Source organism: Oncorhynchus keta, chromosome 12, assembly GCF_023373465.1.
Source record: "Oncorhynchus keta strain PuntledgeMale-10-30-2019 chromosome 12, Oket_V2, whole genome shotgun sequence".
In the NCBI taxonomy this organism is placed as follows: Eukaryota; Metazoa; Chordata; class Actinopteri; order Salmoniformes; family Salmonidae; genus Oncorhynchus; species Oncorhynchus keta.
In genome coordinates, this window is record NC_068432.1 from 56,917,840 (window position 1) to 56,944,421 (window position 26,582).

A 26,582-nucleotide genomic window follows, 5' to 3' on the forward strand; every position below is an offset into this window, starting at 1 on the left:
TGGGGATGGAGAGAGAGAGACAGATTTATGGGGATGGAGAGAGAGAGAGAGACAGAGTGCTGGGGATGGAGAGAGAGAGAGAGACAGAGTGCTGGGGATGGAGAGAGAGAGAGAGACAGAGTGATGGGGATGGAGAGAGAGAGAGAGACAGAGTGCTGGGGATGGAGAGAGAGAGACAGAGTGCTGGGGATGGAGAGAGAGAGACAGATTTATGGGGATGGAGAGAGAGAGACAGAGTGATGGGGATGGAGAGAGAGAGACAGAGTGCTGGGGATGGAGAGAGAGAGAGAGAGTGATGGGGATAGAGAGAGAGAGAGAGACAGAGTGATGGGGATGGAGAGAGAGAGAGACAGAGTGATGGGGATGGAGAGAGAGAGACAGGGTGCTGGGGATGGAGAGAGAGAGAGACAGAGTGCTGGAGAGAGAGAGAGACAGAGTGATGGGGATGGAGAGAGAGAGACAGGGTGCTGGGGATGGAGAGAGAGAGGGAGACAGAGTGATGGGGATGGAGAGAGAGAGACAGAGTGCTGGGGATGGAGAGAGAGAGACAGATTTATGGGGATGGAGAGAGAGAGACAGAGTGCTGGGGATGGAGAGAGAGAGAGACAGAGTGATGGGGATGGAGAGAGAGAGACAGAGTGATGGGGATGGAGAGAGAGACAGAGTGATGGGGATGGAGAGAGAGATACAGAGACAGAGTGATGGGGATGGAGAGAGAGAGACAGAGTGATGGGGATGGAGAGAGAGAGAGAGAGAGACAGAGTGCTGGGGATGGAGAGAGAGAGACAGATTTATGGGGATGGAGAGAGAGAGAGACAGAGTGATGGGGATGGAGAGAGAGAGACAGATTTATGGGGATGGAGAGAGAGAGAGACAGAGTGATGGGGATGGAGAGAGAGAGACAGAGTGATGGGGATGGAGAGAGAGACAGAGTGCTGGGGATGGAGAGAGAGAGACAGATTTATGGGGATGGAGAGAGAGAGAGAGACAGAGTGCTGGGGATGGAGAGAGAGAGACAGATTTATGGGGATGGAGAGAGAGAGAGACAGAGTGATGGGGATGGAGAGAGAGAGAGACAGAGTGATGGGGATGGAGAGAGAGAGACAGAGTGATGGGGATGGAGAGAGAGAGACAGAGTGCTGGGGATGGAGAGAGAGAGAGAGAGAGACAGAGTGCTGGGGATGGAGAGAGAGAGAGACAGATTTATGGGGATGGAGAGAGAGAGAGACAGAGTGATGGGGATGGAGAGAGAGAGAGACAGAGTGATAGGGATGGAGAGAGAGAGAGACAGAGTGCTGGGGATGGAGAGAGAGAGAGAGACAGATTTATGGGGATGGAGAGAGAGAGACAGAGTGATGGGGATGGAGAGAGAGAGAGTGATAGGGATGAGAGAGAGATGCTGGGATGGAGAGAGAGAGAGAGACAGAGTGATGGGGATGGAGAGGGAGAGAGAGACAGAGTGCTGGGGATGGAGAGAGAGAGACAGAGTGCTGGGGATGGAGAGAGAGAGACATATTTATGGGGATGGAGAGAGAGAGACAGAGTGATGGGGATGGAGAGAGAGAGACAGAGTGCTGGGGATGGAGAGAGAGAGACAGATTTATGGGGATGGAGAGAGAGAGACAGAGTGCTGGGGATGGAGAGAGAGAGAGACAGAGTGATGGGGATGGAGAGAGAGAGAGAGACAGAGTGCTGGGGATGGGGATGGGGATGGAGAGAGAGAGACAGAGTGCTGGGGATGGAGAGAGAGAGAGACAGAGTGATGGGGATGAGAGAGAGAGAGTGATGGGGATGGAGAGAGAGAGACAGAGTGATGGGGATGGAGAGAGAGAGACAGAGTGCTGGGGATGGAGAGAGAGAGAGACAGAGTGATAGGGATGGAGAGAGAGAGAGAGACAGAGTGCTGGGGATGGAGAGAGAGAGAGACAGAGTGATGGGGATGGAGAGAGAGAGACAGAGTGCTGGGGATGGAGAGAGAGAGACAGATTTATGGGGATGGAGAGAGAGAGACAGAGTGCTGGGGATGGAGAGAGAGAGAGACAGAGTGATGGGGATGGAGAGAGAGAGAGAGACAGAGTGCTGGGGATGGAGAGAGAGAGACAGAGTGCTGGGGATGGAGAGAGAGAGACAGATTTATGGGGATGGAGAGAGAGAGAGAGACAGAGTGCTGGGGATGGAGAGAGAGAGACAGAGTGCTGGGGATGGAGAGAGAGAGAGAGACAGAGTGATGGGGATGGAGAGAGAGAGAGACAGAGTGCTGGGGATGGAGAGAGAGAGACAGAGTGCTGGGGATGGAGAGAGAGAGACAGATTTATGGGGATGGAGAGAGAGAGACAGAGTGATGGGGATGGAGAGAGAGAGAGAGACAGAGTGCTGGGGAGGGAGAGAGGAGAGAGAGAGAGTGATGGGGATAGAGAGAGACAGAGTGATGGGGATGGAGAGAGAGAGAGACAGAGTGATGGGGATGGAGAGAGAGAGACAGGTGCTGGGGATGGAGAGAGAGAGAGACAGAGTGCTGGAGAGAGAGGAGAGACAGAGATGGGGATGGAGAGAGAGAGACAGGGTGCTGGGGATGGAGAGAGAGAGGGAGACAGAGTGATGGGGATGGAGAGAGAGAGACAGAGTGCTGGGGATGGAGAGAGAGAGACAGATTTATGGGGATGGAGAGAGAGAGAGAGTGCTGGGGATGGAGAGAGAGAGAGACAGAGTGATGGGGATGGAGAGAGAGAGAGAGAGAGAGAGACAGAGTGATGGGGATGGAGAGAGAGACAGAGTGATGGGGATGGAGAGAGATGAGTGATGGGGATGGAGAGAGAGAGAGAGTGATGGGGATGGAGGATGGGGATGGAGAGAGAGAGAGAGAGAGACAGAGTGCTGGGGATGGAGAGAGAGAGACAGATTTATGGGGATGGAGAGAGAGAGAGACAGAGTGATGGGGATGGAGAGAGAGAGACAGATTTATGGGGAGGGAGAGAGAGAGAGACAGAGTGATGGGGATGGAGAGAGAGAGAGACAGAGTGATGGGGAGGGAGAGAGAGAGACAGAGTGATGGGGATGGAGAGAGAGAGACAGAGTGCTGGGGATGGAGAGAGAGAGACAGATTTATGGGGATGGAGAGAGAGAGAGAGACAGAGTGCTGGGGATGGAGAGAGAGAGACAGAGGGGATGGAGAGAGAGAGAGACAGAGTGATGGGGATGGAGAGAGAGAGAGAGACAGAGTGATGGGGATGGAGAGAGAGAGACAGAGTGATGGGGATGACAGAGTGCTGGGGATGGAGAGAGAGAGAGAGAGAGAGACAGAGTGCTGGGGATGGAGGATTTATGGGGATGGAGAGAGAGAGAGACAGAGTGATGGGGATGGAGAGAGAGAGAGACAGAGTGATAGGGATGGAGAGAGAGAGACAGAGTGCTGGGGATGGAGAGAGAGAGAGAGAGTGATGGGGATGGAGAGAGAGAGACAGAGTGATGGGGAGGGAGAGAGAGAGAGAGAGAGACAGAGTGCTGGGGATGGAGAGAGAGACAGATTTATGGGGATGGAGAGAGAGAGAGACAGAGATGGGGATGGAGAGAGAGAGAGAGACAGAGTGCTGGGGATGGAGAGATGCTGGGGATGGAGAGAGAGAGACATATTTATGGGGATGGAGAGAGAGAGACAGAGTGATGGGGATGGAGAGAGAGACAGAGTGCTGGGGATGGAGAGAGAGAGACAGATTTATGGGGATGGAGAGAGAGAGACAGAGTGCTGGGGATGGAGAGAGAGAGAGAGACAGAGTGATGGGGATGGAGAGAGAGAGAGACAGAGTGCTGGGGATGGAGAGAGAGAGACAGATTTATGGGGATGGAGAGAGAGAGACAGAGTGCTGGGGATGGAGAGAGAGAGAGACAGAGTGATGGGGATGAGAGAGAGACCGAGTGATGGGGATGGAGTGAGAGAGACAGAGTGATGGGGATGGAGAGAGAGAGACAGAGTGCTGGGGATGGAGAGAGAGAGAGACAGAGTGCTGGGGATGGAGAGAGAGAAAGAGAATGAGAGAGAGTGAGGGATAGAGAAAGAGCTAGAAGGGATGTAGGTAGATATGCTAGAGGAAGAAATAGAAAGAAAGAGGGGGAAGAGAGCAGAGAGGGAGAGAGAGAAAAGGGGGGCTGTAGAGAAACACCCAGAGGTCAAAGGTCATTTGGAACACTGGAGCCACATCACATGACTGTCTCTGAGAAACAGAATTCTGACTCAGGCTGGCATATACACATCCACAATTTAGTATTTATTGAAGAATAAATTACCTTCAAATAACCCACAAATCTACCACAGATATTAAACAGCTTTTAGTGCCAATGTACAGGGCGTAGTATTGACAAGTATGGCTCTACAGTATGGAGGGAGAGGAGAGGAGAGGAGAGGAGAGGAGAGGAGGGGAGGGGAGAGGAGAGGAGAGGAGAGGAGAGGGGAGAGGAGAGGAGAGGAGAGGAGAGGAGGGAGGGAGGGGAGAGGAGAGGAGAGGAGAGGAGAGGAGAGGAGAGGAGAGGAGAGGAGGGGAGAGGGAGGGGAGAGGAGAGGAGAGGAGAGGAGAGGAGCCAGAGAGGAGGAGAGGTGCCAGAGACGAAAGGAAAGAAGAGGTGCCAGAGAGGGTCCCTCAAGGAGGTGCAGCTCTCAGTCATGTTTATCTCACAGAGGATGCCTCCTCTCCTTTTCATCCCGCTCTCCGCCTCCTCCTCCTCCTCCTCACTGACAGCTCTACCCATCCCAGCCTCAGATCACTCTTTCTGCTCCATCATTAATCTGTCTGAGCTGCTGCCTGGGTCTCTGAGGGAACACAAGTTATGTGATGTTTTATTTAACACCTTCATGAGGATTTCCCTCTGGTCTCTGCTAGACTATCTCCCTCTTATCTATCTCTCTGATCTCTCTCCCTCTTATCTGTCCCTCTGGTCTCTGCTAGACTCTCTCCCTCTTATCTATCTCTCTGATCTCTCTCCCTCTTATCTGTCCCTCTGGTCTCTGCTAGACTCTCTCCCTCTTATCTATCTCTCTGATCTCTCTCCCTCTTATCTATCCCTCTGGTCTCTGCTAGACTCTCTCCCTCTTATCTATCTCTCTGATCTTATCTATCTCCCTCTGGTCTCTCTCTCTCCTCTTATCTATCTCTGATCTCTCTCCCTCTTATCTATCCCTCTGGTCTCTGCTAGACTTCTCCCTCTTATCTATCTCTCTGATCTCTCCCTCTTATCTGTCCCTCTGGTCTCTGCTAGACTCTCTCCCTCTTATCTATCTCTCTGATCTCTCTCCCTCTTATCTATCCCTCTGGTCTCTGCTAGACTCTCTCCCTCTTATCTATCTCTCTGGTCTCTGCTAGACTCTCTCCCTCTTATCTATCTCTCTGATCTCTCTCCCTCTTATCTGTCCCTCTGGTCTCTGCTAGACTCTCTCCCTCTTATCTATCTCTCTGATCTCTCTCCCTCTTATCTATCCCTCTGGTCTCTGCTAGACTATCTCCCTCTTATCTATCTCTCTGATCTCTCTCCCTCTTATCTGTCCCTCTGGTCTCTGCTAGACTCTCTCCCTCTTATCTATCTCTCTGATCTCTCTCCCTCTTATCTATCCCTCTGGTCTCTGCTAGACTCCCTCTTATCTATCTCTCTGATCTCTCTCCCTCTTATCTGTATCTCTGCTGACTCTCTCTTATCTATCTCTCTGATCTCTCTCCCTCTTATCTATCCCTCTGGTCTCTGCTAGACTATCTCCCTCTTATCTATCTCTCTGATCTCTCTCCCTCTTATATATCTCTCTGGTCTCTGCTAGACTCTCTCCCTCTTATCTGTCTCTCTGATCTCTCTCCCTCTTATCTATCTCTCTGGTCTCTGCTAGACTCTCTCCCTCTTATCTATCTCTGCTAGACTCTCTCCCTCTTATCTATCTCTCTGATCTCTCTCCGTCTTATCTATCTCTCTGGTCTCTCTCCCTCTTATCTATCTCTGCTAGACTCTCTCCCTCTTATCTATCTCTCTGATCTCTGCTAAACTCTCTCCCTCTTATCTATCTCTCTGGTCTCTCTCCCTCTTATCTATCTCTCTGATCTCTCTCCGTCTTATCTATCTCTCTGGTCTCTCTCCCTCTTATCTATCTCTGCTAGACTCTCTCCCTCTTATCTATCTCTCTGGTCTCTCTCCCTCTTATCTATCTCTGCTAGACTCTCTCCCTCTTATCTATCTCTCTGGTCTCTGCTAGACTCTCTCCCTCTTATCTATCTCTCTGGTCTCTGCTAGACTCTCCCTCTTATCTATCTCTCTGGTCTCTGCTAGACTCATTCTCCCTCTTATCTATCTCTCTGATCTCTGCTAGACTCTCTCCCTCTTATCTATCTCTCTGGTCTCTGTTAGACTCATTCTCCCTCTCTCTCTTTTAGTTAGACTCATTCTCCCTCTCTCTCTTTCAGCTAGACTCATTCTCCCTCTCTCTCTTTTAGCTAGACTCGTTCTCCCTCTCTCTCTTTTAGCTAGACTCATTCTCCCTCTCTCCCTCTCTCTCTTTTAGCTAGACTCATTCTCCCTCTCTCCCTCTCTCCCTCTCTCCCTCTCTCTCTTTTAGCTAGACTCATTCTCCCTCTCTCTCTTTTAGCTAGACTCATTCTCCCTCTCTCCCTCTCTCTCTTTTAGTTAGACTCATTCTCCCTCTCTCTCTTTTAGCTAGACTCATTCTCCCTCTCTCCCTCTCTCCCTCTCTCTCTTTTAGCTAGACTCATTCTCCCTCTCTCTCTTTTAGCTAGACTCATTCTCCCTCTCTCCCTCTCTCTCTTTTAGTTAGACTCATTCTCCCTCTCTCTCTTTTAGCTAGACTCATTCTCCCTCTCTCCCTCTCTCCCTCTCTCCCTTTCTCTCTTTTAGCTAGACTCATTCTCCCTCTCTCTCTTTTAGCTAGACTCATTCTCCCTCTCTCCCTCTCTCTCTTTTAGTTAGACTCATTCTCCCTCTCTCTCTTTTAGCTAGACTCATTCTCCCTCTCTCTCTCTCTCCCTCTCTCTCTTTTAGTTAGACTCATTCTCCCTCTCTCCTTCTCTCTCTTCTAGCTAGACGCCCTCTCTCTCTCTTTTAGTTAGACTCATTCTCCCTCTCTCTCTTTTAGCTAAACGCCCTCTCTCTCTCTCTCTTTTAGCTAGACTCATTCTCCCTCTCTCTCTTTTAGTTAGACTCATTCTCCCTCTCTCTCTCTCTCCCTCTCTCTCTTTTAGTTAGACTCATTCTCCCTCTCTCCTTCTCTCTCTTTTAGCTAGACGCCCTCTCTCTCTTTTAGCTAGACTCATTCTCCCTCTCTCCCTCTCTCTTTTAGCTAGACTCATTCTCCCTCTCTCCCTCTCTCTCTTTTAGTTAGACTCATTCTCCCTCTCTCTCTTTTAGTTAGACTCATTCTCCCTCTCTCTCCCTCTCTCTTTTAGTTAGACTCATTCTCCCTCTCTCTCTTTTATCTAGACGCCTTCTCCCTCTCTCTCCCTCTCTCTTTTAGTTAGACTCATTCTCCCTCTCTCTCCCTCTCTCTCTTTTAGCTAGACGCCTTCTCCCTCTCTCTCCCTCTCTCTTTTAGTTAGACTCATTCTCCCTCTCTCTCCCTCTCTCTCTTTTAGCTAGACGCCTTCTCCCTCTCTCTCCCTCTCTCTCTTTTAGCTAGGCGCCTTCTCCCTCTCTCTCTTTTAGTTAGACACCTTCTCCCTCTCGTTTAGTTAGACTCATTCTCCCTCTCTCTCCCTCTCTCTCTTTTAGCTAGACGCCTTCTCCCTCTCTCTCCCTCTCTCTCTTTTAGCTAGACGCCTTCTCCCTCTCTCTCCCTCTCTCTCTTTTAGCTAGGCGCCTTCTCCCTCTCTCTCTTTTAGTTAGACACCTTCTCCCTCTCTCTTTTAGCTAGGCGCCTTCTCCCTCCCTCTCTTTTAGTTAGACACCTTCTCCCTCTCTCGCTCTCTTTTAGTTAGACACCTTCTCCCTCTCTCGCTCTCTTTTAGTTAGATGCCTTCTCCCTCTCTCGCTCTCTTTTAGTTAGACACCTTCTCCCTCTCTCGCTCTCTTTTAGTTAGATGCCTTCTCCCTCTCTCCTTCTCTTTTAGTTAGACACCTTCTCCCTCTCTCCCTCTCTTTTAGTTAGATGCCTTCTCCCTCTCTCCTTCTCTTTTAGTTAGACACCTTCTCCCTCTCTCTCTCTTTTAGTTAGATGCCTGTAACAGCTCTCTTCTATCTCCTCCTCTGACGAAGAGGTAGAACAAGGATCGGACCAAAATGCAGCGTGATGATGATTCATGATATTTTAATGAAGAAAAACCTATACATACAGAAACTATAAAAATAACGAAAACCGAAACAGCCCTATCTGGTGCAAACACAAAGACAGGAACAATCACCCACGAAACACTCACAGAATATGGCTGCCTAAATATGGCTCCCAATCAGAGAGAACGATAATCACCTGACTCTGATTGAGAACCGCCTCAGGCAGCCATAGACTACGTAGACACCCCACAAAACCCCAAGACAAAAAACACACCACAATAACCCATGTCACACCCTGGCCTGACCAAATAAATAAAGAAAACACAAAATACTAAGACCAAGGCATGACAATGCCCTCTCCCTCTCTCCCTCTCTCTCTTTTACTTAGATGCCTTCTCCCTCTCTCTCAATTCAATTCAAAGGGCTTTATTGGTATGTGAAACATATGTGACCGAATGTAGCAACATTTGAAATGGTGTTTTTTACGTTTGATAAAACAACAGACTCAGAGCTACATAATGGTATATTATACACTACAGTTGAGGAACAATGGGAACGTAATTCTGCTTTGAAAGTTGATCAACTTGTAAACTCACTTTTGAGAAATGGTCCTTATTTGAGAAATGGTCCTTGAGAAATGGTCCCTATTTTTGTCCCTCTCCACCTACTGGAGAGCTCCTCTTTGTCTAAACCCATTCAGCATCGCTCACACAGTCTTAAGCCCCATCCATCTCTTTAAGGATTCACATGTGAGGATATAAACAGAATAAGACAGTGTAGTAAACAACCAAAGATTTCAAGACCAGAAGTGGTAAAAGTTACAGTAAGGAAAAACTCTGGGTAAATCTAGTCCTTGGCCTATATCCTAATCTGACTTTGGCCTATATCCTAATCTGACTTTGGCCTATATCCTAATCTGACTTTGGCCTATATCCTAATCTGACTTTGGCCTATATCCTAATCTGACTTTGGCCTGTATCCTAATCTGACTTTGGCCTATATCCTAATCTGACTTTGGCCTATATCCTAATCTGACTTTGGCCTATATCCTAATCTGACTTTGGCCTATATCCTAATCTGACTTTGGCCTATATCCTAATCTGACTTTGGCCTATATCCTAATCTGACTTTGGCCTGTATCCTAATCTGACTTTGGCCTATATCCTAATCTGACTTTGGCCTATATCCTAATCTGACTTTGGCCTATACCCTAATCTGACTTTGGCCTATATCCTAATCTGACTTTGGCCTATATCCTAATCTGACTTTGGTCTGTATCCTAATCTGACTTTGGTGCAGGTCATGTTGTTCTTCACATTACCGTCTCTGGTAAACACACACTATATCAAATTAAATCTAAGTTTATTTGTCACATACACAGGATACAGGAGGTGTTCCTGTTCCATATACAGGATACTGGAGGTGTTCCTGTCACATACACAGGATACAGGAGGTGTTCCTGTCACATACACAGGATACAGGAGGTGTTCCTGTTCTATACAATCTGGATACAGGAGGTGTTCCTGTTTGGCCTATATCCTACACTTTGGATACAGGAGGTGTTCCTGTTCCTACTGACAGGATATCAGGAGGTGTTCCTGTTCTATACACAGGATACAGGAGGTGTTCCTGTTCTGACACAGGATACAGGAGGTGTTCCTGTTCTATACCAGGATACTTTGGCCTGTTCCTGTTCTGATACACAGGATCCTGGAGGTGTTCCTGTTCTATACACAGGATACAGGAGGTGTTCCTGTTCTATACTGACAGGATCCTACAGGAGGTTTCCTGTTCTAATCTGACTTTGGATACAGAAGGTGTTCCTGTTCTATACTGACAGGCCTATATCCTAATCTGAGGTGTTCCTGTTCTATACACAGGATACAGGAGGTGTTCCTGTTCTATACACAGGATACAGGAGGTGTTCCTGTTCTAACACTTTGGATACAGAAGGTGTTCCTGTTGCAGACAGGTTACAGAAGGTGTTCCTGTTGAAGACATACAGGATACAGGAGGTGTTCCTGTTCCATACTCACAGGATACAGAAGGTGTTCCTGTCACAGACACTATGGATACAGAAGGTGTTCCTGTTCCAGACTGTACTATGGATACAGAAGGTGTTCCTGTCACAGACACAGGATACAGAAGGTGTTCCTGTTCTATACACAGGATACAGAAGGTGTTCCTGTCACATACACAGGATACAGAAGGTGTTCCTGTTCCAGTACTACACAGGATACAGGAGGTGTTCCTGTCACATACACAGGATACAGGAGGTGTTCCTGTTCCAGTACACAGGATACAGGGCTCTCCAGGTGTTCCTGTCACATACACAGGATACAGGAGGTGTTCCTGTTCTAGTACACAGGATACAGGAGGTGTTCCTGTTCTATACACAGGATACAGGAGGTGTTCCTGTCACATACACAGGATACAGAAGGTGTTCCTGTTCCATATACAGGATACAGGAGGTGTTCCTGTCACATACACAGGATACAGGAGGTGTTCCTGTCACATACACAGGATACAGGAGGTGTTCCTGTTCTATACACAGGATACAGAAGGTGTTCCTGTCACATACACAGGATACAGAAGGTGTTCCTGTTCCATATACAGGATACAGGAGGTGTTCCTGTCACAGACACAGGATACAGAAGGTGTTCCTGTCACAGACACAGGATACAGAAGGTGTTCCTGTTCTATACACAGGATACAGAAGGTGTTCCTGTTCTATACACAGGATACAGAAGGTGTTCCTGTTCTAGACACAGGATACAGAAGGTGTTCCTGTTCTATACACAGGATACAGAAGGTGTTCCTGTTCAGACACAGGATACAGAAGGTGTTCCTGTTCATACACAGGATACAGAAGGTGTTCCTGTTCAGACACAGGATACAGAAGGTGTTCCTGTACACAGGATACAGGAGGTGTTCCTGTTCTATACACAGGATACAGAAGGTGTTCCTGTTCATACACAGGATACAGAAGGTGTTCCTGTTCTATACACAGGATACAGGAGGTGTTCCTGTTCTATACACAGGATACAGGAGGTGTTCCTGTTCTATACACAGGATACAGGAGGTGTTCCTGTTCTATACACAGGATACAGAAGGTGTTCCTGTTGCAGACACAGGATACAGAAGGTGTTCCTGTTGCAGACACAGGATACAGAAGGTGTTCCTGTTCTATACACAGGATACAGAAGGTGTTCCTGTCACAGACACAGGATACAGAAGGTGTTCCTGTTGCAGACACAGGATACAGAAGGTGTTCCTGTCACAGACACAGGATACAGAAGGTGTTCCTGTTGCAGACACAGGATACAGAAGGTGTTCCTGTTCTATACACAGGATACAGAAGGTGTTCCTGTTCTATACACAGGATACAGAAGGTGTTCCTGTCGCAGACACAGGTTACAGAAGGTGTTCCTGTCACAGACACAGGATACAGAAGGTGTTCCTGTCACAGACACAGGATACAGAAGGTGTTCCTGTCACAGACACAGGTTACAGAAGGTGTTCCTGTCACAGACACAGGATACAGAAGGTGTTCCTGTTCTATACACAGGATACAGAAGGTGTTCCTGTCACATACACAGGATACAGAAGGTGTTCCTGTTGCAGACAGGATACAGAAGGTGTTCCTGTTGCAGACACAGGATACAGAAGGTGTTCCTGTTCCAGTACTCTGTATGCCATGGGCTCTCCAAACCTGTTCCTGTTGCAGACAGGATACAGAAGGTGTTCCTGTTGCAGACAGGATACAGAAGGTGTTCCTGTCACAGACACAGGATACAGAAGGTGTTCCTGTCACATACACAGGATACAGAAGGTGTTCCTGTCACATACACAGGATACAGAAGGTGTTCCTGTTTCAGACACAGGATACAGAAGGTGTTCCTGTTGCAGACAGGATACAGAAGGTGTTCCTGTTGCAGACAGGATACAGAAGGTGTTCCTGTTCCATACACAGGATACAGAAGGTGTAAACACTACAGTGAAACTGGCATGTTTTCATTGTAGCAATATCAAAAACAGAGTGTCCAGATAAAATTATTTTAAATTATTAGATGATTCTTACCCAGACATACTGGTCTAAATTGATTGGTCATGTGAATGAAATGCTATAACCACACCCTTTAAAAAATGTATAACCTTTATTTAACTAGGCAAGTCAGTTAAGAACAAATTCTTATATTTTCAATGAAGGCCTAGGAACAGTGGGTTAACTGCCTGTTCAGGGGCAGAACAACAGATTTGTACCTTGTCAGCTCAGGGTTTTGAACTTGCAACCTTTCGGTTACTAGTCCAATAATCAAACCACTAGGCTACCCTGCCGCACCTAGCCATATCTAACTAAGTGGATGGGTCACTATTGTCTAGACACATATTCATTAAATACAATAGAGGGCCATAATCACCCCCAGACACATCATCTGGCGTAGTGGAGTCTTTCGTTTAGACATGTAGCTAGCTAGCTAAACAATGAATAATATCAACTCATACTACTTCCAATACAAACATAGTCTTATTTTTCATGCTCTGAGAGTCCTTTAGGTGCCTTTTGGTAAACTCCAACTGGGCTGTCATGTGACTTTTACTGAGGAATGGCTACACTGTCTGGCCACTCTACCATAAAAGATTGATTGGTGGAGTGCTGCAGAGATGGTTGTCCTTCTGGAAGGTTCTCCCATCTCCACAGAGGTATTCTGAAGCTCTTAGGAATGCCACCAAAAATCCTGAAATTTCCATCCCTACCTATAACATCTTCCGACAAAATAGAACTTCCAAAGGGGGCGGAGTTGCAATCTACTGCAGAGATAACCTGCAGAGATAACCTGCAGAGATAACCTGCAGAGATAACCTGCAGAGTACTGTCATACTATCCAGGTCTGTGCCTGCAAACAACCTCAAGATAACTATTTTTCAAAATAACCACATTTAACCAGAAGCAAGTCCTGCAGAGATAACTGTTGCCGATAACCTGTTATAGACCTGCAGAGACCCCCTGCTGAGACAACCTGGACACCATATGTGAGAGATAACCTGCATCTGTCCTCAGAGTAACCTCGTTCTGTTAGGTAACCTGCAGAGATAACCTGCAGAGACAACCTGCAGAGACAACCTGCAGAGACAACCTGCAGAGATAACCTGCAGAGATAACCTACAGAGATAACCTGCAAGAAAATTCCTCAGATAACCTCAGAGATAACCTTTAAGAAACCTGCAGGTATAACCTGCAAATAACCTACAGAGATAACCTGGAGACAACCTGCAGATGTCATCCAGACAACCTGCAGAGATCTGCAGAGATAACCTGCAGAGTACTGTCATACTATCAGGTCTGTGCCCAAACATTGCTTCTATTTTTCAAAATCCACATTTCCAGAAGAGTCCGTGGTCAAAGACCCCATCATTAGCTGTCAAAACACCATATGTGAAGAAGAAGATGCCTGAGTTCGTTCTTTAAAAGTGACCTTAAAAGTGCTTACACCCCGCCATCTTAAATGAGCAAATGCCACAATCTCAAAAATTTTTAGAAACTAAGAACAAATATAGCCCTCTTAGATATCATCCAGACCAACTTGCCATCTGGACTTCAACCAAAATCATCATGCCTGGTGTGATGAGTCCGTGGTCAAACACTCCCCTCATTACTGTCAAAACACTTCAGGAAGAAGATGCCTGGTTGTTCTTTAACATTCTTTAAAAGTCCTTCTTGGCTCATCTTAAATGAGCCAATGCCACATTCAAAAAAGGTAGAACTAAGAACAGATATAGCCCTTGGTTCACCCCAGAATTGCCCTATGCCACACAAAACTGTAAGTCGCATTAGCATAAAAGCTCCCGCTAAATGCATATTTTAGGGAAGTATTAACATATATTACTCGGTCAGTTAGGAAAGCTAAGGCTAGCTTCTTCAAAACAGAAATGTGCATCCTGTAGCACTAATTCCAAAATATTTTGGGACACTGTAAAGTCCATGGAGAATAAGAGCACCACCTCCCAGCTGCCCACTGCACTGAGGATAGGAAACACTGTCACCACCGATAAATCTATGATAATCGATAATTGAAATAAGCAGTTTTCTACGGCTGGCCATGCTTTCCACCTGGCTACCCCTACCCTGGCCAACACCCTCTGCACCCCCCTGCAGCAACTTGCCCAAGCCCCCCTGCCTTCCCCTTCACCCAAATCCAGACAGCTGATGTTCTGAATAGCTGCTAAACCTGGATCCCTACAAGTCAGCAAGGCTAGACAATCTGGACCCTCGCTTTCTAAAATTATCCGCCACAATTGTTGCAACCCCTATTACTAGCCTGTTTAACCTCTCTTTTGTGTCATCTGAGATCCCTAAAGACTGGAAAGCTGCTGCGGTCATCCCTCTCTTCAAAGGGGGAGACACTCCCTGCCCTGCCCTGCCCTGCCTCTAAACCCAAACTGTTACAGACGTATATCCATCCTGCCCTGCCTTTCTAAAGTCTTCGAAAGCCAAGTTAACAAACAGATCACTGACCATTTCGAATCCCACCATACCTTCTCCTCTGTGCAATCTGGTTTCTGAGCCGGTCACGGGTGCACCTCAGCCACGCTCAAGGTACTAAACGATATCATAACCGCTATTGATAAAAGACAGTACTGTGCAGCTGTTTTTATCGACCTGACCAAGGCTTTCGACTCTGTCAATCACCACATTCTTATCATTAGACTCAATAGCCTTAGTTCTTCAAATGACTGCCTTGCCTGGTTCACCAACTACTTCTCAGATAGAGTTCAGTGTGTCAAATCGGAGGGAATGTTGTCCGGACCTCTGACAGTCTCTATGGGGGTACCACAGGGTTCAATTCTCGGGCTGACTCTTTTCTCTGTATATATCAATGATGTCACTCTTGCTGCTGGTGATTCTCTGATCCACCTCTACGCAGACGACACCATTCTGCATACTTCTGGCCCTTCTTTGGACACTGTGTTAACAAACCTCCAAAGGAGCTTCAATGCCATACAACACTCCTTCTGTGGCCTGCTTTTAAATGCTAGTAAAACTAAATGCATGCTCTTCAACCCATTCGTCACCAAACCCACTGGCTCCAGGTCATCTATAAATCTTTGCTAGGTAAAGCCCTGCCTTATCTCAGCTCACTGGTCACCATAGCAACACCCATCCATAGCACGCGCTCCAGCAGGTATATTTCAATGGTCATCCCCAAAGCCAACACTTCCTTAGGTCGTAATTCCTTCCAGTTTTCTGCTGCCAATGATTGGAACGAATTGCAAAAATCACTGAAGCTGGAGTCTTATATCTCCCTCTCTAACTTTAAGCATCAGCTGTCAGAGCAGCTTACCAATCACTGTACCTGTACACAGCCAATCTGTAAATAGCCCAAGCAACTACCTCATCCACATATTGTTATTTATCATCTTGCTCTTTGCACCCCAGTATCTCTACTTGCACATCATCATCTGCACATCTGTCACTTCAGTGTAATTATTTCACCTCTATGGCCTATTATTGCCTTATCTCCCTACTCTTCCTCTGCCTTATCTCCCTACTCTTCCTCTGCCTCATCTCCCTACTCTTCCTCTCCCTTATCTCCCTACTATTCCTCTGCCGTATCTCCCTACTCTTCCTCTGCCTTATCTCCCTACTCTGCCTTATCTCCCTCTGCCTCTCCCTTATCTCCCTACTCTTCCTCTGCCTTATCTCCCTACTCTTCCTCTGCCTTATCTCCCTACTCTTCCTCTGCCTTATCTCCCTACTCTGCCTTATCTCCCTACTCTTCCTCTGCCTTATCTCCCTACTCTTCCTCTGCCTTATCTCCCTACCTTCCTCTGCCTTATCTCCCTACTCTTCCTCTGCCTTATCTCCCTACTCTTCCTCTGCCTTATCTCCCTACTCTTCCTCTGCCTTATCTCCCTACTCTTCCTCTGCCTTATCTCCCTACTCTTCCTCTGCCTTATCTCCCTACTCTTCCTCTGCCTTATCTCCCTACTCTTCCTCTGCCTTATCTCCCTACTCTTCCTCTGCCTTATCTCCCTACTCTTCCTCTGCCTTATCTCCCTACTCTTCCTCTGCCTTATCTCCCTACTCTTCCTCTGCCTTATCTCCCTACTCTTCCTCTGCCTTATCTCCCTACTCTTCCTCTGCCTTATCTCCCTACTCTTCCTCTGCCTTATCTCCCTACTCTTCCTCTGCCTTATCTCCCTACTCTTCCTCTGCCTTATCTCCCTACTCTGCCTTATCTCCCTACTCTTCCTCTCCCTTATCTCCCTACTCTTCCTCTGCCTTATCTCCCTACTCTTCCTCTGCCTTATCTCCCTACTCTTCCTCTGCCTTATCTCCCTACTCTTCCTCTGCCTTATCTCCCTACTCTTCCTCTGCCTTATCTCCCTACTCTTCCTCTGCCTTATCTCCCTACTCTTCCTCTGCCTTATCTCCCTACTCTTCCTCTGCCTTATCTCCCTACTCTTCCTCTGCCTTATCTCCCTACTCTTCCTCTCCCTTATCTCCCTACTCTTCCTCTGCCTTATCTCCCTACTCTTCCTCTCCCTTATCTCCCTACTCTTCCTCTGCCTTATCTCCCTACTCTTCCTCTCCCTTATCTCCCTACTCTTCCTCTGCCTTATCTCCCTACTCTTCCTCTGCCTTATCTCCCTACTCTTCCTCTACCTTATCTCCCTACTCTGCCTTATCTCCCTACTCTTCCTCTCCCTTATCTCCCTACTCTTCCTCTGCCTTACCTCTCTACTCTTCCTCTGCCTTATCTCCCTACTCTTCCTCTACCTTATCTCCCTACTCTGCCTTATCTCCCTACTCTTCCTCTGCCTTATCTCCCTACTCTTCCTCTCCCTTATCTCCCTACTCTTCCTCTGCCTTACCTCCCTACTCTTCCTCTGCCTTATCTCCCTACTCTTCCTCTGCCTTATCTCCCTACTCTGACTTATCTCCCTACTCTTCCTCTCCCTTATCTCCCTACTCTTCCTCTGCCTTATCTCCCTACTCTTCCTCTGCCTTATCTCCCTACTCTTCCTCTGCCTTATCTCCCTACTCTTCCTCTCCCTTATCTCCCTACTCTTCCTCTGCCTTATCTCCCTACTCTTCCTCTCCCTTATCTCCCTACTCTTCCTCTGCCTTATCTCCCTACTCTTCCTCTCCCTTATCTCCCTACTCTTCCTCTGCCTTATCTCCCTACTCTTCCTCTGCCTTATCTCCCTACTCTTCCTCTGCCTTATCTCCCTACTCTTCCTCTCCCTTATCTCCCTACTCTTCCTCTCCCTTATCTCCCTACTCTTCCTCTGCCTTACCTCCCTACTCTTCCTCTGCCTTATCTCCCTACTCTTCCTCTCCCTTATCTCCCTACTCTTCCTCTGCCTTATCTCCCTACTCTTCCTCTCCCTTATCTCCCTACTCTTCCTCTGCCTTATCTCCCTACTCTTCCTTATCTCCCTACTCTTCCTCTGCCTTATCTCCCTACTCTTCCTCTCCCTTATCTCCCTACTCTTCCTCTCCCTTATCTCCCTACTCTTCCTCTGCCTTATCTCCCTACTCTTCCTCTGCCTTATCTCCCTACTCTTCCTCTGCCTTATCTCCCTACTCTTCCTCTGCCTTATCTCCCTACTCTTCCTCTCCCTTATCTCCCTACTCTTCCTCTGCCTTGCCTCCCTACTCTTCCTCTGCCTTATCTCCCTACTCTTCCTCTGCCTTATCTCCCTACTCTTCCTCTGCCTTATCTCCCTACTCTTCCTCTCCCTTATCTCCCTACTCTTCCTCTCCCTTATCTCCCTACTCTTCCTCTGCCTTATCTCCCTACTCTTCCTCTGCCTTATCTCCCTACTCTTCCTCTCCCTTATCTCCCTACTCTTCCTCTCCCTTATCTCCCTACTCTTCCTCTGCCTTATCTCCTTACTCTTCCTCTGCCTTATCTCCCTACTCTTCCTCTGCCTTATCTCCCTACTCTACCTGGTTAAATAAAGGGAACTTGTTCTCAACCGGCCTACCTGGTTAAATAAAGGGAACTTGTTCTCAACTGGCCTACCTGGTTAAATAAAGGGAACTTGTTCTCAACTGCCCTACCTGGTTAAATAAAGGGAACTTGTTCTCAACTGGCCTACCTGGTTAAATAAAGGGAACTTGTTCTCAACTGGCCTACCTGGTTAAATAAAGGGAACTTGTTCTCAACTGGCCTACCTGGTTAAATAAAGGGAACTTGTTCTCAACTAGCCTACCTGGTTAAATAAAGGGAACTTGTTCTCAACTAGCCTCCCTGGTTAAATAAAGGGAACTTGTTCTCAACTGGCCTACCTGGTTAAATAAAGGGAACTTGTTCTCAACTAGCCTCCCTGGTTAAATAAAGGGAACTTGTTCTCAACCAGCCTACCTGGTTAAATAAAGGGAACTTGTTCTCAACTACCCTACCTGGTTAAATAAAGGGAACTTGTTCTCAACTAGCCTCCCTGGTTAAATAAAGGGAACTTGTTCTCAACTGGCCTACCTTGTTAAATAAAGGGAACTTGTTCTCAACTAGCCTCCCTGGTTAAATAAAGGGAACTTGTTCTCAACCAGCCTACCTGGTTAAATAAAGGGAACTTGTTCTCAACTAGCCTCCCTGGTTAAATAAAGGGAACTTGTTCTCAACTAGCCTCCCTGGTTAAATAAAGGGAACTTGTTCTCAACTAGCCTCCCTGGTTAAATAAAGGGAACTTGTTCTCAACTAGCCTCCCTGGTTAAATAAAGGGAACTTGTTCTCAACTAGCCTCCCTGGTTAAATAAAGGGAACTTGTTCTCAACTAGCCTACCTGGTTAAATAAAGGGAACTTGTTCTCAACTAGCCTCCCTGGTTAAATAAAGGGAACTTGTTGTCAACTGGCCACCTGGTTAAATAAAGGGAACTTGTTCTCAACTGGCCTACCTGGTTAAATAAAGGGAACTTGTTCTCAACTGGCCTACCTGGTTAAATAAAGGGAACTTGTTCTCAACTGGCCTACCTGGTTAAATAAAGGGAACTTGTTCTCAACTGGCCTACCTGGTTAAATAAAGGGAACTTGTTCTCAACTGGCCTACCTGGTTAAATAAAGGGAACTTGTTCTCAACTGGCCTACCTGGTTAAATAAAGGGAACTTGTTCTCAACTAGCCTACCTGGTTAAATAAAGGGAACTTGTTCTCAACTGGCCTACCTGGTTAAATAAAGGGAACTTGTTCTCAACTGGCCTACCCGGTTAAATAAGGATCTTCAATGCTGCAGAAATGTTTTGTTACCCTTCACCAGCACCTGGACACAATCTACGGACAATTCCTTAGACCTCATGACTTGGTTTTTACATTGACATGGACTGTCAACTGTGAGACCTTATATAGATAGACAGGTGTGTGGCTTTCCAAATCATGTCCAGTAAATTGAATATACCACAGGAATTAGGATTTAAAAAAAATATATATATGTTTTTTATTATGGGATATTGTGTATTAATGCACTGTTTGTATTCAACCATATTCCCAGACACCTTGCCATGGTTAAATGCGGTGGTTCGTGCTTTCAGTTTTGGGCAAATGCTGCCACCTATCCACGTTTTTTTGTTTTAATAATCACAGTGGGAACAACATCCCTTATCCACTTCCTGATGAACTCAGTCACCGTGTCAGTGTATACGTCAATGCTATTCTCAGAGTCAACCCGGAACATATCCCAGTCCACGTGATCAAAACAATCTTGAAGCATGGATTCCGATTGGTCAGACTAGCGTTGAATAGACAAAGGATCCAATTTGGGAAAGTTGTATTCCTGGTCGTAATCCTGGTGAGTTACTGTCACTCTGAAATCCCAAAGTTATTTCCAGCTGTAAGTAATAACACAAAAAACATTCTGGGCTAATAATGTAAGAAATCACAACAAAATTACTGCAAAGTTGCTTAGGAGCTAGAAGCAGACCTTCCATGTTCCATGTCTGTCTGCGCCATCTTACTTTATGTTGTTGAGAAAAGTAGCAAAACGTTTGTAGTTCTTGATGGCTAATGTATTATATATTTCAAAAAAGGGTGCAGTAGAAATGACTATCAACACATACTGAGCAACTCACATTATAAACAGAAGCATGCTAAATGGCAGACCAATCCAAACTCATCTCCCAGCATGTCCAGCCCATCCATTACCTCAGCCAATCATGGCATTTTGATAGAAAATACATGTTTTAAGTTGAAATGTCTCTCCCTGTGAAGTGACGTGCGACATGTGCCTCGTTTCCTGAATGTTGCCAAAGAAATGGAATAGACAAGGGAAACATTAGTAAACATTAAACTCACAAAAGTTTTAAAAGAATATCGACATGTTATATTATTGGCTCTGTGTTGTACCAATGTATTTGAAGTATGAAATGGGAAATAACTGTGTACTCTCTGTTTAGGGCCAAATAGCATTCTAGTTTGGAAAGAATTAACAAAACAAACAGAACAATCTTTTTGTTTTCTCATGATTTGTTTGGGTCCAAATGTGCTGGTGTCCTGGGGCTCTGTGGGGTCTGTTTGTGTTTGTGAACAGAGCCCCAGGACCAGCTTGCTTAGGGGACTCTTCTACAGGTTCATCTCTCTTTAGGTGAGGGGTCTGTTTGTGTTTGTGAACAGAGCCCCAGGACCAGCTTGCTTAGGGAACTCTTCTCCAGGTTCATCTCTCTTTAGGTGAGGGCTCTGTGGGGTCTGTTTGTGTTTGTGAACAGAGCCCCAGGACCAGCTTGCTTAGGGAACTCTTCTCCAGGTTCATCTCTCTTTAGGTGAGGGCTCTGTGGGGTCTGTTTGTGTTTGTGAACAGAGCCCCAGGACCAGCTTGCTTAGGGAACTCTTCTCCAGGTTCATCTCTCTTTAGGTGAGGGCTCTGTGGGGTCTGTTTGTGTTTGTGAACAGAGCCCCAGGACCAGCTTGCTTAGGGGACTCTTCTCCAGGTTCATCTCTCTGTAGGGTCTGTTTGTGTTTGTGAACAGAGCCCCAGGACCAGCTTGCTTAGGGGACTCTTCTACAGGTTCATCTCTCTGTAGGGTCTGTTTGTGTTTGTGAACAGAGCCCCAGGACCAGCTTGCTTAGGGGACTCTTCTCCAGGTTTGTTTCTGTAGGTGGGGGCTTTGTTGTAGAATTTAACGGCGCTTTTCTGGATTTTGAAAAATAGCGGGTATCGATCTAATTCTGTTCTGCATGCATTATTTGGGGTTTTACGTTGTACACAGAGGATATTTTTGCAGGATTCAATTTGGTGTTTGTCCCATTTAGTGAATTGTTGGTTGGTGAGCAGAACCAGACAACCATAAAGGGCAATGGGTTCTATACCGGGTCATTCTTTTGTTGTTGTTGCCAGATCCTAATTGGTATGTTGAGTTTTATGTTCCCTTTGATGGCATAGAATGCCCTTCTTGACTTGTCTCTTAGCTCGTTCACAGCTTTGTGGAAGTTACCCGTGGCGCTGATGTTTAGGCCGAGGTATGTATTGTTTTTTGTGTGCTCTAGGCCATCGGTGTCTAGATGGAATTTATTTTTGTGGTCCTGGCAACTGGACCTTTTTTGGAACACCATTATTTTTGTCTTACAGAGATTTACTGTCAGGGCCCAGGTCTGACAGGTTCCAGGTCTGTCAGAATCTGTGCAGAAGATCTAGGTGCTGCTGTAGGCCCTCCTTGGTTGGGGACAGAAGCACCAGATCATCAGCAAACAGAATACATTTGACTTCAGATTCTAGTAGGGTGAGGCCGGGTGCTACAGACTGTTCTAGTGCCCTGGCCAATTCGTTGATATATTTGTTGAAGAGAGTGGGGCTTAAGAGTTTGAGTCTAGCCAATTTGAATTTGTAGTCTGTATATTTTATTATTTCATTGAGGATGCCATCAACACCACAAGCCTTTTTGGGTTGGAGGGTTTGTATTTTCAATGTAATTGGAGAATCCAGTGGGTTCTGGAATCCAGTGGGTTCTGGAATCCAGTGGGTTCTGGAATCCAGTTTGTTCTGGAATCCAGTGGGTTCTGGTCGTCTTTAATCGTTGATTCTAAGATCTGTATTTGATCATGTATATGTTTTTGCTGTTTGTTCTTTGTTATAGAGTCAAAAAGACTAGAGAAGTGGTTTATCCACACATCTCCATTTTGGATAGATAACTCTTTGTGTTTGTTTTTATGTTTTCCAATTTTCCCAGAAGTGGTTAGAGTCTGTGGATTCTTCAATTGCATTGAGCTGATTTCTGACGTGCTGTTCCTTCTTTTTCTGTAGTGTATTTCTGTATTGTTTTAGTGATTCACCATAGTGAAGGTTTAGACTCAGGTTTTCTGGTTCTCTGTGTTTTTGGTTGGATATGTTTATCAATTTCTTTCTTAAGTTTTTGCATTCTTCATCAAACCATTTGTCATTGTTGTTAATTTTCTTCAGTTTTATGTTTTCTCTCTCTCTCTCTCTCTTAGCAAGATGCCTCCTGACTCTCTCTCTCCCTCTCCTCTTTCCCTCTCTCTTTTAGCTAGACATTGTCTCCCTCTTTCCCTCTCTCTTTTAGCTAGACATTGTCTCCCTCTCCCTCTCTCTCTTTTAGCTAGACATTGTCTCCCTCTCCCTCTCTCTCTCTCTCTCTCTTTTAGCTAGACATTGTCTCCCTCTCTCTCTCTCTCTCTCTCTTTTAGCTAGACATTGTCTCCCTCTCCCTCTCTCTCTCTCTCTTTTAGCTAGACATTGTCTCCCTCTCCCTCTCTCTCTCTCTCTCTCTCTTTTAGCTAGACATTGTCTCCCTCTCCCTCTCTCTCTCTCTTTTAGCTAGACATTGTCTCCCTCTCCCTCTCTCTCTCTCTCTTTTAGCTAGACATTGTCTCCCTCTCCTCTCTCTCTCTCTCTCTTTTAGCTAGACATTGTCTCCCTCTCCCTCTCTCTCTCTCTCTTTTAGCTAGACATTGTCTCCCTCTCTCTCTCTCTCTCTCTCTTTTAGCTAGACATTGTCTCCCTCTCCCTCTTTTAGCTAGACATTGTCTCTCTCTCTCTCTCTCTCTTTTAGCTAGACATTGTCTCCCTCTCTCTCTCTCTCTCTAGACATTGTCTCCCTCTCTCTCTCTCTCTCTCTTTTAGCTAGACATTGTCTCCCTCTCCCTCTCTCTCTCTCTTTTAGCTAGACATTGTCTCCCTCTCCCTCTCTCTCTCTTTTAGCTAGACATTGTCTCCCTCTCTCTCTCTTTTAGCTAGACATTGTCTCCCTATCTTTTCTCTTTTTTACTAGTCATTGCAGTCTCACCCTCTCTCTTTTAATTAGACATTGTCTCATTTCCCTCTCTTTTAGAGACATTGTCTCCCTATCTCTCCTCTCTATCTTTTTCTTTTAACTAGTCATCTCTGTAGTTCTGTACCACCTAACCTTTGACACCTAACCTCTCCCTCCAGGTTATTAAGGCAGTTGAGGAGAGCTACCGTCTTCCTGGCCCTATGGACTGTCCTGTAGTTCTGTACCACCTGATGATGGCCTGCTGGCAGAAGGACAGGAACAGCAGACCCAAGTTTGAGGAGATCGTCTGTCTGCTCGACAAACTGATACGCAACCCCAGCAGTCTCAAAGCCCTGGTGAACTCATCACACAGGTCAGGAGGATTTACGGATGGGTTTGGTTCTGTTACTTTTACTGAGGTCGGACGGACATCACTGCTTACTTAACTGGCATTGACCTCGGGTCCTCTGTCTCTCAAACACACGTGACCTCCCTGACCTCGGGTCCTCTGTCTCGCAAACACACGTGACCTCCCTGATGACAATGCCTGAGCCAGTTATGCCACCGGAAAGCTTTGATGGGCTAAATATCTAAATGGATAAATGGCTAAGAAGCTAAAAGGTCGTCACAGGAAATCAGGGCGTGTTGACAGTTGTAACATATACATATCTCCTATCACACACACACACACACACACACACACACACACACACACACACACACACACACACACACACACACACACACACACACACACACACACACACACACACACACACACACACACACAATCTCCTGTCACACACACGCACACACATACACAATCTCCTGTCACACACACGCACACACATACACAATCTCCTGTCACACACACACATATACACACACACACACGATCTCCTGACACACACACACACACACACACACACACACACACACACACACACACACACACACACACACACACACACACACACACACACATCTCCTGTCACACACACACATATACACACACACACACGATCTCCTGACACACACACACACACACACACACACACACACACACACACACACACACACACACACACAGACATACACACATCTCCTGTCACACACACCATATCCTGTCCCTTGGTTGGACTTTGAGCTGAGCAGACATACACAGACAAATGAATCCCAATTCTACAATAGCAGAGATCTCCTGTCACCACACCATATCCTGTCCCTTGGTTGGACTTTGAGCTGAGCAGAAGTGGCATCAGACAAATGAATCCCAATTCTATGAATAGCAGAGAGTGGTGTTCTCCACACTATCATGGTTAGGAATAGCAGAGAGTGGTGTTCTCCACACTATCATGGTTAGGAATAGCAGAGAGTGGTGTTCTCCACACTATCATGGTTAGGAATAGGAGAGAGTGGTGTTCTCCACACTATCATGGTTAGGAATAGCAGAGAGTGGTGTTCTCCACACTATCATGGTTAGGAATAGCAGAGAGTGGTGTTCTCCACACTATCATGGTTAGGAATAGCAGAGAGTGGTGTTCTCCACACTATCATGGTTAGGAATAGCAGAGAGTGGTGTTCTCCACACTATCATGGTTAGGAATAGCAGAGAGTGGTGTTCTCCACACTATCATGGTTAGGAATAGCAGAGAGTGGTGTTCTCCACACTATCATGGTTAGGAATAGCAGAGAGTGGTGTTCTCCACACTATCATGGTTAGGAATAGCAGAGAGTGGTGTTCTCCACACTATCATGGTTATGAATAGCATGCAGAGAGTGGTGTTCTCCACACTATCATGGTTAGGAATAGCAGAGAGTGGTGTTCTCCACACTATCATGGTTAGGAATAGCAGAGAGTGGTGTTCTCCACACTATCATGGTTAGGAATAGCAGAGAGTGGTGTTCTCCACACTATCATGGTTAGGAATAGCATGCAGAGAGTGGTGTTCTCCACACTATCATGGTTATGAATAGCAGAGAGTGGTGTTCTCCACACTATCATGGTTAGGAATAGCAGAGAGTGGTGTTCTCCACACTATCATGGTTTTCAGAGACAGCTCCTAGTCAATATTTACCCTGTGGTTCTTCATTCTATCGCTGGGACTGATGCACATGGAAGAATCATGCTGCATCTTAGGAACTGCTTTACATAATTGCAAGTGCTGTTAAATAAGAAATTGGTTGGTTGGAGCTTGGCTCAGTGGTAATATGTTCTGCTCTGTGGTTCCATTGCGTTGTTTCCTAGCCTGGGAATCATTAGCACTATGGATTCTTCTGCTTGGGAATAATGTTAAATGTGGCTATTTAAATAGAACAGTGTAATTCCATTTTAGCAGCAGCTGTAATTGTGGTTACCAATTAGAGGCCTCGTAATTGAATATGTGGTTTGATCCCACAGCAGATGACACACTTCACACTGCACATTTCACACTGCACACTTCACACTGCACATTTCACACTGCACATTTCACACTACACATTTCAGACTGCACATTTCAGACTACACATTTCACACTGCACATTTCAGACTACACATTTCAGACTACACATTTCAGACTACACATTTCACACTGCACATTTCACACTGCACACTTCACACTACACATTTCACACGACACATTTCACACTACACATTTCACACTACACATTTCAGACTGCACATTTCAGACTGCACATTTCAGACTGCACATTTCACACTGCACATTTCACACTACACATTTCAGACTGCACATTTCACACTGCACATTTCAGACTGCACATTTCACACTGCACATTTCACACTACACATTTCAGACTGCACATTTCACACTGCACATTTCACTTCACACTACACATTTCAGACTACACATTTCAGACTACACATTTCAGACTACACATTTCAGACTACACATTTCAGACTACACATTTCACACTACACATTTCAGACTGCACATTTCAGACTGCACATTTCAGACTGCACATTTCACACTACACATTTCAGACTGCACATTTCAGACTGCACATTTCAGACTACACATTTCAGACTGCTCATTTCAGACTACACATTTCAGACTACACATTTCACACTACACATTTCAGACTGCACATTTCAGATTACAACCTTCACACTGCACATTTCAGACTGCAC

The 26,582-nt window shown here is 46.1% G+C and overlaps 1 protein-coding gene across 1 annotated transcript in view; it reads left to right on the plus strand.

Moving 5' to 3' along the window:
* Positions 1–26,582, plus strand: part of LOC118377518 (ephrin type-A receptor 5-like) — a 225,241-nt gene that overhangs the window by 183,516 nt on the left and 15,143 nt on the right. Inside the window, 1 exon segment of the mRNA XM_052458753.1 lies at positions 23,620–23,825. Coding sequence (XP_052314713.1) covers positions 23,620–23,825 — 206 coding nt within the window.